A 13,036-nucleotide genomic window follows, 5' to 3' on the forward strand; every position below is an offset into this window, starting at 1 on the left:
CAAGTGAAGTCAGGTGACTGAGAGTCCCCTGACTCACACAGTTTCTGCCTCTCAAGAACTATGTGATTTAAGACAAGGAGCACCTTCCTCACTGACGGTGGCACCGGTGGCTTTGCACTTTTCCGAGCACTCTTCTTGGGCCTGGCCATCTGCAGACAGGTAGCACTCGATGCAGCTTCTGTGGACAGGACAACAAGAGTTCATCAGCTCATGTTGTTGGAGAACAGACAAGCAGCTGGCATGCCTCCTAAGCAGTCTCACTAGTGACATTGCCCTCTTGGTACTTTCATAAAGAAAGTTGAGTGGCATCTAGGAGGATGCTAAATTGTTCTGATCTCTACTCTGTAATCAGCGTCACCCAAGTCAGCCTTGACAACAGCCTCCATCTGTATCATCATTGTTTTTCTGTAGTGATTGCTTCTGATTGGTTAAAAAAAATATACTTCAGTATTTGATTTAGCTATATAAGGGAGTGTTTATATTCATAAATATGATTAGAGTCTAGACAAAGTTATGAATTGCTTAACACAAATGATCCATATCTCCGCAGGAATTCTACAAATGGCGAGTGCTCTTAATATATGCCAGATGCGATTATTCTAAAATTCAATTTTCTGCTACTCTTTTGAATAAGTATAAGCCTTGACGCTAGGTTCTTAGAGCTTAGGAGTATAGCCTGGACCTTCATTAATTTAGGCTTCTAAATAAAAGATTGCTGCTTATAGAAAAGTATATTTCCAAGGATACAAGGAAATTATATTACTTTAAAGATATCTGTTGACCAATGTAAAGTGTTGGTCTTGAATTAATCTTGTGCCACAAATAACCTTACAAATTGATTCTGCTTGGAGTAAGACAACTCTGCAAGTGTTTCTTGTTGTGGGGACCCAGCGTGCCTTGGGAATGGACAGTCTTCAAAGGCCTTGAGATCCTCACGCCAGTGGCTTCTCAGTGGAAGCTGTACTTCCTTTGCTGTGGTGACCCCCAACCATAAAATCATCTTGTTGCTGCTTCACATATATATGTATATGTGTATGTGTATGTATATATGTATATGTATGAGTATATGTATATGTATATGTACACACATATATATACGATACACAGGATATCTGATATGCCATCCTGTTAGGATCTTGACCCACAGGCCGAGAACTGCTGTTCTTTAGGCAGGGCTTAAATCAGCAACCATGTGGGAGTGGGAGCACACATCTTGTTTGAAGCCGCTTTTGTGTTTTAAATATATTTGGGCATGCTGGGTAGGGGCCTGGAGCATACTGTAGAGACTCTTCAAACTGTCTTTGTGTGTCTAACTGTGACTGCCCCAGCAATGCTGGTCTCTCCTGCATTGTAGTTCCATAGCACCCTCTACATCCCCACTGTGGCTGGAAGCCCACTAACCTCTGTTAATTACTTTTTTAAAAAAAATGTAATTATGGGATAGCCTTGCATGTGTAAGGACCAGAGTTCAGATCCCCAAAGCCCACATAAAAACCAGGCAAGTATGGAACCACCATAATCCTATTACTCAGGAGGCAAAACGCGATCTGTGGCAAACTGGCTGGCCATATTATCTGGAATTGGAGACCCTGCTTCAAAAAGTAAAGGAGAAAGTAGTCAAGGAAGACACCTGATGTTGAACTTACTCCTGGCCGACAGCACCCACACACATGTGCCAGCCGTAAATGAGTACTACACACATGCAAACGTGTGTGCACACATACATATGCAAAGAATAAAATTCTCTTTTACTTAGACCCTTAGCACCTATGAAGGTAAATACCATAACTGTTTTACTATGTGCATATAATTTAACACCATTCATGGCATACAGCAAGTGCTTAATACTTGTCAGATAAATGAACATGTGTCTGAGTAAAAGAACAGACACACCTAAAACTAGCATCAGCAGCAAGTAGATAATGGCAGGTCCCAAACTGCAACAACTTTTAATTGTTAATACCACATCTGACAAACCAGATAAAGCACCAACTCATGGTTAGTAAGGAGATAAAAACAGAAAATCAATGAAAGAAACACCTTGAAGAGACTTTACTTTTTTCTTGGTGCTGGGGATTGAACCCAGAGACTCGTGGATGCCCAGGCAACCACTCTATCAATGAAGAGTTTACATTTAATTTTATTTAAGTCATTTGTATCAAGCTCCACACTGTGGCATGTGTCTCAGTTTACCAGGGACAGTGACAGAAAAGTCTTGACACCTGATTGGTGGGTAACTATTGAAAGAAAAAGATTTCCTTCCTCGTTTACAACAGAATTGCCAAGGTCGGCATTCCAGGAATCAGAAGGAAAGGAGGGGCTGCTCAGTCATATTGGCTGCTTACCAGAGACAAGGCAACCCCAAAACAGTCATGTGGAGACTTACTTCAGTCCTACAAAATTTGTCCCAACTCTGTAGAGTAAAACTGATAACCAGAAATCAGTCTTAATAGCAATGTATGGGTGTGTTTAGTTTTGTTGATATTGTCTTAGTAGTGTAAAAAAAAACAAACCGTAAATATATATGAATAATGATAACCACACAAAAGTGCCATGGTGCATGGTGATACAGGGAGAGAGAAGTGAAAGCTAAAATTGTCTCCCTGCTTCTGCCTCCTTCGGTCTAAGAGGATGGGAACAAATCCTGCAAGGTCAGCCTAGACGGGTCTACAAGAGAAGGTTGTTTGTGTCCTCAGAAAAATTTCTGACTGCCTGTGAGTGTCAGCAGGCTACCTCCAGGGCATTCGACTGAGAGGCCAGCTGATGCTATCAGTGTGGGACATCAGTTGCCACTAGAGAAATGTGACATTGTGGTTTTGGATAATCAAGACCCAGAGAAAGAGACAGTGAAGAGGCTGACATTCTAGGCTGAGGTTGACTGGGGCCCCTGGGCTACGAGTTTTGATGTCTGCCAGAGACCAAACCCAGATGACACAATTAGAGGTCTTAGTTTACTAGATGTCATCCAAACTTTGATCACACGGAAAGCTCGCCATTAAGACAATAAAGCAGAGACATTACCGTTTAGAGTTACAGGGGTCTCCACAGGTAGGACAGCGTTCACAGGTGGGTCCTGAGGCTCCGGGGTTCCTGCAGACACATTTGCCACAGACACAGTCCCCACGCCCACTGCATAGCACTCCGTCTTCAGATATGCATGAGTCCCTGCTGGTTGTACAGTTGCAGTACTCGCCTGTCCAGCCGTCCCGGCACACGCATTCACCACAGTCACAGTCACCATTGTCTGTAAAACACATAAAACATATACAATCCTCCTTACAGCCCAAACCACTTCCAGGATGGGGAATATCTCCTCTTCTCTGATTGCCTTTAAACACTATCAGAGGTTGGATATGTGGCAGACAGAGGCAAAGAAAGAAAGGCAGGAAGGGCAGGAGGCAAAGAGAGAGGCAGAGAGGCAGACATACACACAGAGAGAGATAAACAGGGGTGGTGTGTGTGTGTGTGTGTGTATGTGTGGTGTGTATGTGTGTGTGTGGTATGTATGTGTGGTGTGTGTGTGTGTCTGTGTGGTGTGTGTGTGTTTGTGTGTGTATTTTGCTGGTTCTGCGTATTTACTAAATTGTCTCCTAGCTGAAAATCACTTATAGCAAATGGAATGAAGAATCAGTCAAAATGAGGCCATGCAGACAAGCCCCCTGGAGCTCTTTGGTGAATTTTATTCATTTAGGATGGAGATGGAGGACAGATCTGGATTAATGCCCATCCCTTTACATCACCCAAGCTGAAGGGAAGTGGAAACTGCTAGTTCTTTGGAAAATTAGTTATGCCAAATGACAGTTCGCTGGGGCACACAGGTGAAAGGGTTTCTTGCTAAAGCAAAAATGTGAAAGACTGTTTCCCTGAAACAGACACAGGTGAAAGGATGCTTGACTACAGAAGACACATGGAAGGACCCATGATGAAGGAGTATAAATGTGACCCCACAGACTATGGGAGACAAATTGAGCTTTGGTTTGGTTTGTTCCGCCTTGTTATTCTTCACTAAAGACTCAAATGTATTGGTTCGCTTTACATAGCGTTGCTGAGCTCAACTTGTGATAACTCCGACATAGAGAGAAACTCACCTAAGAACTGCTCAAGGGGTTCCTGTGGCAGCTTGCCCTTCTGTGGCTTTGCCTCAGGATGGTTGGAGAGCCTGGTGGTTTCTTCAGGATTGAACTACAGCTGCCTGCTGTTTGCTCACTGAGAGGACTGGCCTGCAGCTGCTGAACCGTATTTGGTGTTTGCTATGGCACTGAACTGCTGCCCAAGAAGATGAAGCTCGTCCCCAAAGAACTACTGCTGAACAGGTCCACTCCCCCATATCCTAATAACTTTTCCACTACCTCTGCTGGGTGGTGGGCTAGAAGAGACATTGACCCCTTATTAAAAGTAGGTTGCAAAAACTTTATGCCAACACTGAAGGATTGGAAAACCCTCCCTCATAAAAAAAAAAAAGGGATTAAAAAAATCTACTTCCCATGGTTGTGGCTATGTGAAGAATTCTGGTTTAACATCCCTTGGGTAGCTATTCTGTTAGTATACACTAAGCACTGACAAATTCACTACTCAGTAGATTCTGTGCATATACTCTGTGCCTGAGAGTTTATTGGCCATGATGGTCTAACAGACCTCCCAAGCAGAGAATAAGGTAAGCCCAGGTAATAGCAATAGCAGAGCCAACACCCTCTGGAAAGGATTTAGAGATAACATGGCTCATTACTAAATTTACCTGCCCCTGGTTATTGTTCCAGGAAAGATGGGAAGTAATTAGGAGCTTCCCCCCCCCCTTCCCAGTGGGTCAAATTATAATAATTCTAATTTCATTCACCAATTTTTAGCTTGGTGGGTAACGGAAACAAAGAGTCAATTATCGGTCCTGTCCTGAGTGCATTTTGGCAACGAAGATGCAGAATTCAACAGCCTACGATTACTGAATTTATCTTCTAGTGTAGGAGGCAGGCAAATTATTACTACCAGCGCCAATTATAATATAGTATAAGGAGTTCACAATGGAGGGTGGAAGGCTTTCTAAAGTCAACTGGGTTTTGGTTTCAAGAAGTGATGTTTGAGCTGATCTTGGAAGACAGAGACAGGAGAAGGGAGTTGCTTGCATTTCAGAGAGAAAAATGACAGGAGGTGATGGAAATGTAGACTCGCAGGACAGAGGCAGTGGAGGGGATGTCTGTGGCAAAAGAAAGTCCACAGTGTGTCTGAATTGACAAGAAGCCACAAGGCTAAAGAAAGAATATGTCCCCAGAAGTTTATGAAATTTTCCATAAGACCTGAACAGGCAGGCATGTGTGTAAGAATCCTGGCATCACAGAAAGGTCAAATGGGAGTCATGAAAGGCAGTTGCAAAATCTTGTAGGAGCAGAGGCCTCACCCATGGCTGCCATCTTGAGAACAGAGATGAATGGATAAGCAATGGAAGCTGAAATGCTCAGGGCAGGGCAAGACTGGTAACAGCACACAGCATGAAGAAAGAGACTGAATGAATAAATGAATGAGTGAGTGAATGAATGAATGGCTGTGAAGCAGAAAAGGAAAGTCAGCTTTGGATGGGTTGGGCAGTGAGTTCCTATGGTTCTGCAGAGTTTGGAGGAGAAAGGACTATTGGGCATAGTAGTAAGCAGTTAAAAAGTATAGAAAACGGGCTTGGGATCCATTAGGGAAAGGCTTCAGGTAAGGCGGCTGTGAATCAGACCATCTAGGGCAAGAGACCAGTCAGAGCAGGAGACCATCTACAAGCTCTGGAGATCATCAGCCTATAAAACAGGATCAGAAGAAAGACTCCTCACAGAAGAGGCTGAGAGGAGGAGGGAGATGGGAGTAAGGCTGTGCCCAGAGCAGACTCAGTGTGGCGGAGGAGGTGGTTAGATACTCAGATAGATAAAGGTAGAAGGGACTTGCATGCATGTCAGAAAGAGAAGGGGGGGGTGATGCCATAGTGGTTCCATAGGACCGAGCTGATGATGCAGATGTGTGTACATCGCTCTGTTCTGGATCGGGCTACAAACTGGCTTAGGAAACACTCTAAAATGGTAAGCAGTGTGTTTCAGGTGAGTATACTTTCCATAGATCTCCAAGCGCTGGCCATGGGTACCAAAACAAGCATTTGGTATTCCAAACAAATAGTATCTGCTTACAAACTCATAACGGACACTTTCCTTCAGGAAACGGAAAAAGATGGCACACATATAGACATCTCGCACCCGAAGTTTTACTCTTCCAGAAAAATCCGCAGTTACCTAAGTTATCATGTACCCACGTTTACCACCGTGTCTGGCCCACAACTGAGCTTTGCGGGACCTCGTGGAATCACCACTAAAAGCGATCTGGAGGAAGACTTTGCAAGCAAAATTAGTCATCAGGGATAAAAGTTCTATACTTTTACTAAAAACAAAGTGAAAACAAGTAAACAATGCATACTTCCATGCATAGAGGATGCTAGCGAGTCCCCATGGGATGGAAGACTGCTTTCTCTCCTGTAGACTTGGTTGGAGTAGTTATGTTTCTGGCTTTGTGACTGGGCCTCAAGAGAATGAGACCAGAAGAATTCTTCATATAACACTCTATCAGGCTCCAAACCACAGTGGTTTTACAGTTGGGTTCTGAATGTTCCCGGTGTGTGTGTGAGCGCGCATGCTCTCTGTGTGTGGTTTCTATATTACTCTTATATGAAATAATATTTTAATGGCATACTTTTCAGATGAAAGATGGATCTAAATTTGTTTGGACCTGTGACAGAATGACAGTTCAACTGTGTTTCATAGCCTGTGCAATTCGTAATTGAGTCAAGAAATTAAAAACTAAGGATAGTAAATTATTTGGGTGAAAACCAAGAATTAATTTTTAGGAGTGAGTGATCTTGAAAACTCCAATTTCTATTTTTTTTTCCTCAAAAAAGGGGAAACATCTACAAATGGGAAAAAAGCTCTAGGTTGTAATTTATTTTGAAAATTAACACAACACATAAATGTGCATTTCCAGGTGCCCTGAGGCTGCCCAGTATATCTCTGCACACAAGAATTCCTTGGCAGAAGTTTAGAAAACTTGTCCTGAAACATTTTTTAAAAAGGATCATCATAGCAAGAATATAAAACACACCTTTGAGGCCTTAGAAATCCTCTACTCTGCTGGCTTTCTAGGACCATCAGCTAGGTCCCTGAAGGTGCCAATCCATGTCCTTGGGCAACCAACTATCTACAGTACCTGTTGATGCCACCAAACCAGCACCTTCATATTAGACTCATGCAGTAGTGAGATGATAACCCAAATCTGGGAAAGTTTATCTTTTCAGAGAGAGAGATTTTTCTGGAATGCCACTGGAAAATAGTTCTAAGTACACAATCGCAGAACACTTTCCCCTAATGCCGTATGCCTGGTATGGCTCCCAGTCTCTTAGACTCCAAACAGACTAATGGAATTTGGGAATGATAAACAAAACCAATGGAGCCTTCTATCTCCGAGTGCTTACAAATAAATGGAAGATGCCACATGACCAGGAACATTGTGATAAGAGCTTTGCAGAAAAACAGCATGCCGTCCAGGATGTTACTGGCGAAGCAAGTGAGATCCACCCAAGTTGTGAGTGGCGTATTTGGTAAGTTTCGAAAATTACAGCATCTTTTCACAATGTGGTGCAGTTTCCATCTCTGCACTGAGCACAGTCCCCGACATAGGGAGGGACTCCACCAATCCTGACTGGAGTTGAATACTTGTATTTACTTTTACCGTATATTTTAGAAGAGAAGGCTACTGGCTGTAGAGTATTATTATTATCATTATTAATATTATTTTACATTTGCTGAAGTGTGAAAAAAGGTTGTGATTCCTGAATACGATTTGAAGTGCAGCCTTGCTCTCTGGCTTTCCTAACCATACGGTATGTAGGTGGCTTTTCTAACCATAGGTATGCATTCCCAATATCCTGCACATATTTTTAAAACAAAAGAAAGAAATGGGAGAATTGCACATGTTCGTTAGCAATCCCTGCTGTTTTCAGCATTTTTACCCAAAATTCAGGGGCTGGAATCCTAGAACTATGTCTATACCATTAAATTAGGTAACACTTGGGACCTTCAGAAAGCATTTTTTGAACATGTGTTTTTACTAGAAAGACAGTGTGGGCTTCTGCAGATAAATCCTTACTACGCTTTGATGGTGGCTTTGCCATTGATTAGCTTCTTGTCACCTACAGGCTGTGTCCTGCATAAATCCAATAAAAACATTGATGTGGGTTCACACACACACACACACACACACACACACACACACACTGGAATCAGAAAGTGAACCTTTGAATGAAACAAAAAAGAAAATAATTTTCTTTGGGATAAATGCTTTCCTATGTTTTTCAAAACACTTGGAATTTTTTTAGCCTTCCTCCAATCCCTTTTCCTGAAAGTAACTTTTTTCCTTTCTTCCTTTTTATTTTCTTCATTAAAAAAAAAAGTTTTGTCACGTGACCCTCTACTTCTGATCCTACCCACTTCAACCCCCTGAGCACTGGGGAAATTTATTCTCTTTTATAACTTTCTGACACTGTGGTTTGGTAATATAGCTTGCTTAATTTTCTGTAAAGATGATGCCATTGTGTTTTGATAAATGTTTGCTTACATCCTGTGATAAGCATGGACTTAGTCCACAGGCAGTTAGTGCTTCCTTTACCTGTGGACCACGTTATGCCATTTAAAACTGTGTTAATGTTTGACTTTCCTGTTGAAATAGGTTATAGTTAAATATGTGCATCAGAATAATTTTGACTCATGTTTAACACAGCATATTCCTTCCCCTCTTTTTAGAAGATTTACTCTTAAACTATTTTCATTATTTGTACACATGTGTCTGTGCACACAAGCACAGGTACCAGCATAGGCCCAGATCCTCTGGAGCTGTGGTTATAGGCGTTTGAAGGTCCCCTCACTGAACTAAGGTCCTCTGGAAGAGTAAAATGTACTCTTAGCCAGTGAACGATCTCTTTAGCTCCTAAAACTTACTTTACTATCTTTACTTATGTGTATGTGTCTGCATCAGTGAATGCCGAGTATGTTCACGAGCCCATGAAGGTCAAAAGAAGGCATCAGAGCCATGGAGTAGGAGTTAGAGTTGGTAAAAAGCCATCTGTCAATAGTGCCGGAAACAAATTCAGTTCCCCTCAAGAACAGTATGTACTCCTAACCTCAAAACCATCTTTCTAATATCTGTAACATATTCTCTTAGTTTGTTTAATTTCTTTTGTTTTGTTTTGTTTTTGAGAGAGAGAGAGATGGGAGTCTTCCTATGTAGAACTGTCTGGTCTGAAACTCAACAGACTAGATTCGAACTCAGATCTGGCTACCTCTGCCTCCAAGTGCTCTAAGACTAAGAAATACACTATCACACTTGGCTTCTGTAGTATATTCTTAAAGTGTATTGCTTCTATATGCACAAAAGCATCTATAAAAATATTGATATGCTCATTTTAAACTTTTCTTGAAATTTTGAAGAAATTCCAAGCTGTTTTCTGCTTTCATTTTTTCCCCATAGGCTTTATCTCATGTGCTTTCTTGCTTAGCTTTACTTGACCTGGTACTTAACATACTAGAATTTGAGAGACTGAAACAGGAAGACTGTGGATTTAAGGAGGGTGGGTGGGAGGGAGGGAGACAGAGTTGGGGGAGGAGGGAGGGAGAGAGAGAAAGAGAGAGAGAGAGAGAGAGAGAGAGAGAGAGAGAGAGAGAGAGAGAGAGAGAGAGAGAGAGAGAGAGGTGGTGAAGGCTCTCAAACCTACCCAGTCTCTCTCTCTGTGCCATCCCCTTGGTTCTGTTCCTTTGGCAGTCTCTATTAGCTTATTTTTCCCAACACAAAAGATGCAAGAATTGGGTCAGATCTAGCAACTTAATCTAGAAAGATCTGACAGACAATAAATTCAAATCATAGGCGGTTTTGTGGAATCTGGGTAGTAACCAGAGAGGCAACATTCCAACTTTCATCTACTTAACTCAAAGGAATAGTGATATTTAAATATAATGTAAACATAAGTCCAACTGCCGGTGCTCTGACCCCACAGGAATGCTAGATACAGCAACAAATGCAAGAGACAGTCCAGTTTTCCCAATCCCGATGAATCACTCTCTGAAGCCGCCGGCAAATATTTGCAGAACAACTGTTAAGCCCAGGAATGGGAAGAAGAAATAAAAGATGGAAAGCCCCGAAACAGCTAGGAACAGGTAGGAAGCCCGTAGGAGCCCACAGCCTACCTCCGCAGAGTAGGCCTTTGTGTCTCAGACAGGAGAAGTTGTCACACTGGCAGTAAGGTCCGTAGATACTTCCGTAGGGAGACAAGTGGCAGACGCACTGCCCACAGTAGCAGTCACCCCTTCCGCTGCATGAGGGGTGACCCGGGGACTCCTTGCAGGAATCTGTGCTCACCGTGTCTTCGCCGCACTCACAGTGAGGACCCATGTGGCCGGGGTTGCAGGCACAGACCCCACACTGAAAGGAGCCATTCCCGTTGTCACACTTAGAACTGTTAGCTTCTACTTCTCTTTGACAGTCGCAGTCACATTCCGCAGTGACGAGAATATCCAGGGTGTCCCCCAGCCCCACAGGCTTGATGACAAGTTTCCTGCTTCGTTTCTCGCAGTTGGATATGCTCACAGACACGTTGAAGGACGCCTGGAAAAAAAATTGCTTCTTATGTTTCCTCTATCCGGCGCCTGCAGAATTCGAAACAAGGCTGGCCCAGCCGGGCTTTGCCAGGGAGTCCGGTTTCAGCCGGCTGCGGTAGCTAGCCTCCGACCCAACTAATTCTTATTTCTAAAGATCTATCAGGGGTCTACTTACTGTATCGCCGACTTTCATGTGGGAGCATTTCTTTTGATTTGGGAAGAGGTTGCCATTGTTACAGAGAGCCGTGAAAGACAAGTTGAGTCCGTCTGTGTCTCCCAATACTTCCAGTTCCACCTCAGACCGAAGTTCCTTCAGTGTAGACAAGAAAGGGTTAAGTGAAGTCATATGTAAAAAGAAAATCCATCCAGAAGAAGAAACTGGTTGATGCTCATTAAACCGCAAAAGAGAGACTAGGAAGATGACTTAGTGAATAAAGCCCTTGCTGTGTAAGTAGGAGTGTGGGGGAGCGCTGAGTTCTGATTCTTGGGACCCATGTAAAGAGGGACTCAGGACTGTAAGTCTGTAATGCAGATCTGTGATGTGCTGGCAGGCAGAGACAAGAGAAGCCTGGGTTGCTTACTGACGCACGCAGCAGTGAATTAACAAGAAACAAGAGACCTTGTCTTGAGGTGAGAGGTGAGCACCAACATCCACAGGCATGCTATGGTGTATGTGAGTGTGCCCATACATGTACGTGTGATATCCGTGTGCAAGGACAAAGCCAACTACAAATTAATTCAACTAAATTGAACATAAAAATTCACAATTTCATTAATCAAGCAAGAATGTGATATATACCATATGCATATATATACATATATACTCTTGTGTATATATTGTATTTATAATATATATTATATTTATAATACAATATATTATATTTATAATATATTATATCCATGATATATCCTATATTATAGTCATAATATATTACACTTATAATATATTATTTTTATAATACATATTTATAATATTCTATATATAATTTCTCTGACATCATCAACATTGAAATATATTATCTCACGGCAAGTAAGCTATGACAATATTTCTGTAGGTGTTTTGTACAGCATGTGACTGACAGGAGTCAATTATTGCCTGCAAGTTGTTTTATGCATTCTGAAGGATCCAGCGAATTCTCCTGACCTGGATTGCTTAGCTTGGCATGAAAAAGACAGTTCGTGTGCTTATGTACCAGTGGTGCATGTGTAACTGTACCGAGGTGATACTGGTACCCTTTACTTGTATGCATCAATGCTTCTTGGTTCTCAGAGAGCAGCCCCTGCTGCTCTGGGAGGAGAGCTGAAGCTCATCTCTCCCCTAGCGATGAACATTTGCTTCACTGAGATCAAATTTACTTCCTGCTGCTTTGTTGGGTGCACTTCTGCATAGATAACAACTTTCCATCTCAGTGTTGAGTCATAGTTCAAAAATGTTCAGCATATATTACAACAGCTACTATTTAAGCAGCAAACATGCATGTAACGACTTGAAGTGGCAGTAATCCCAACTGTGGGTGAAGACGATACTGTGATGGCCACCTGCACATGATGGCCACCTGCACATGATGGCCACCTGTGCATGATGGCCACCTGCACATGATGGCCACCTGTGCATGATGGCCACCTGCACATGATGGCCACCTACACATGATGGCCACCTGCACATGATGGCCACCTGCACATGATGGCCACCTGCTCATGATGACCACCTGCAATGATGGCCACCTGCACATATGCAAGCTAAGGGCCTTATTGAACAAGCTCTTGTCACAGCCCTTTAAAGAGCGTTATGCTAAAATCAATAAGAATTAACTTAACGAGGAAGTAGTGCTGGAGAGAGTGACGGGGGGGGGGAGGGCTCAGAAGCAGAATAAGAAAAAAGGGATGTGTGTGCTGGTGACAATAAGAACTAGTGGGTGGCCTTGTCTAACCTAAATGTTGAGAATCTCAGCATTGAAATAATTGAGTACCAGTGTGCAAAATTTACTGGGAATAGTATTAATGCCTATCTCCCAAGTAAAGAATATAAATGCTAATTTGTTTTTTCTCATCATTCCACTTATTAATTCTTATTTTATTTTATTTTCATTAGCCTCTCCTATAAGGCTGGGCAAAGAACACAAATGAATTCCTTCCTAGAGGTAAAATTCCAGTAGAAGAGCCAACTCCTTGGGCCTTTAGTACGTAGTAAGGGAAGGAAGAAAATGGTTGAGTGGGTACACCACCTGTTTTAAGTGTTTTCTTTTTTAATATCAAGATAGTGTTTAAAAACACTTAGCTAATGTTTATAGCCACAAGTTGTTTCTGCCTTGCTAGAAGTTAATCACAAGTCTGTTGCTTTCTCTCAATCTCTCTGTCCCCTAAAGATGAAATTCTGT

General features: G+C 42.4%; 1 protein-coding gene across 4 annotated transcripts in view; it reads right to left on the minus strand.

The window, feature by feature from the left end:
* Nucleotides 1-13,036, minus strand: part of ITGB6 (integrin subunit beta 6) — a 120,840-nt gene that overhangs the window by 18,978 nt on the left and 88,826 nt on the right. For all 4 annotated transcript variants that reach the window (XM_080927150.1, XM_080927148.1, XM_080927149.1 and 1 more), the window contains 4 exons: nt 10,834-10,968; nt 10,248-10,665; nt 3,022-3,244; nt 84-178 (listed from right to left, as the gene is read on the minus strand). In XM_080927150.1, coding sequence (XP_080783276.1) covers nt 84-178; nt 3,022-3,244; nt 10,248-10,665; nt 10,834-10,968 — 871 coding nt within the window. The remainder of the gene's footprint in view (nt 1-83; nt 179-3,021; nt 3,245-10,247; nt 10,666-10,833; nt 10,969-13,036) is intronic.

This window comes from Micromys minutus (assembly GCF_963924665.1).
Source record: "Micromys minutus genome assembly, chromosome: 13".
NCBI classification, from domain to species: domain Eukaryota; kingdom Metazoa; phylum Chordata; class Mammalia; order Rodentia; family Muridae; genus Micromys; species Micromys minutus.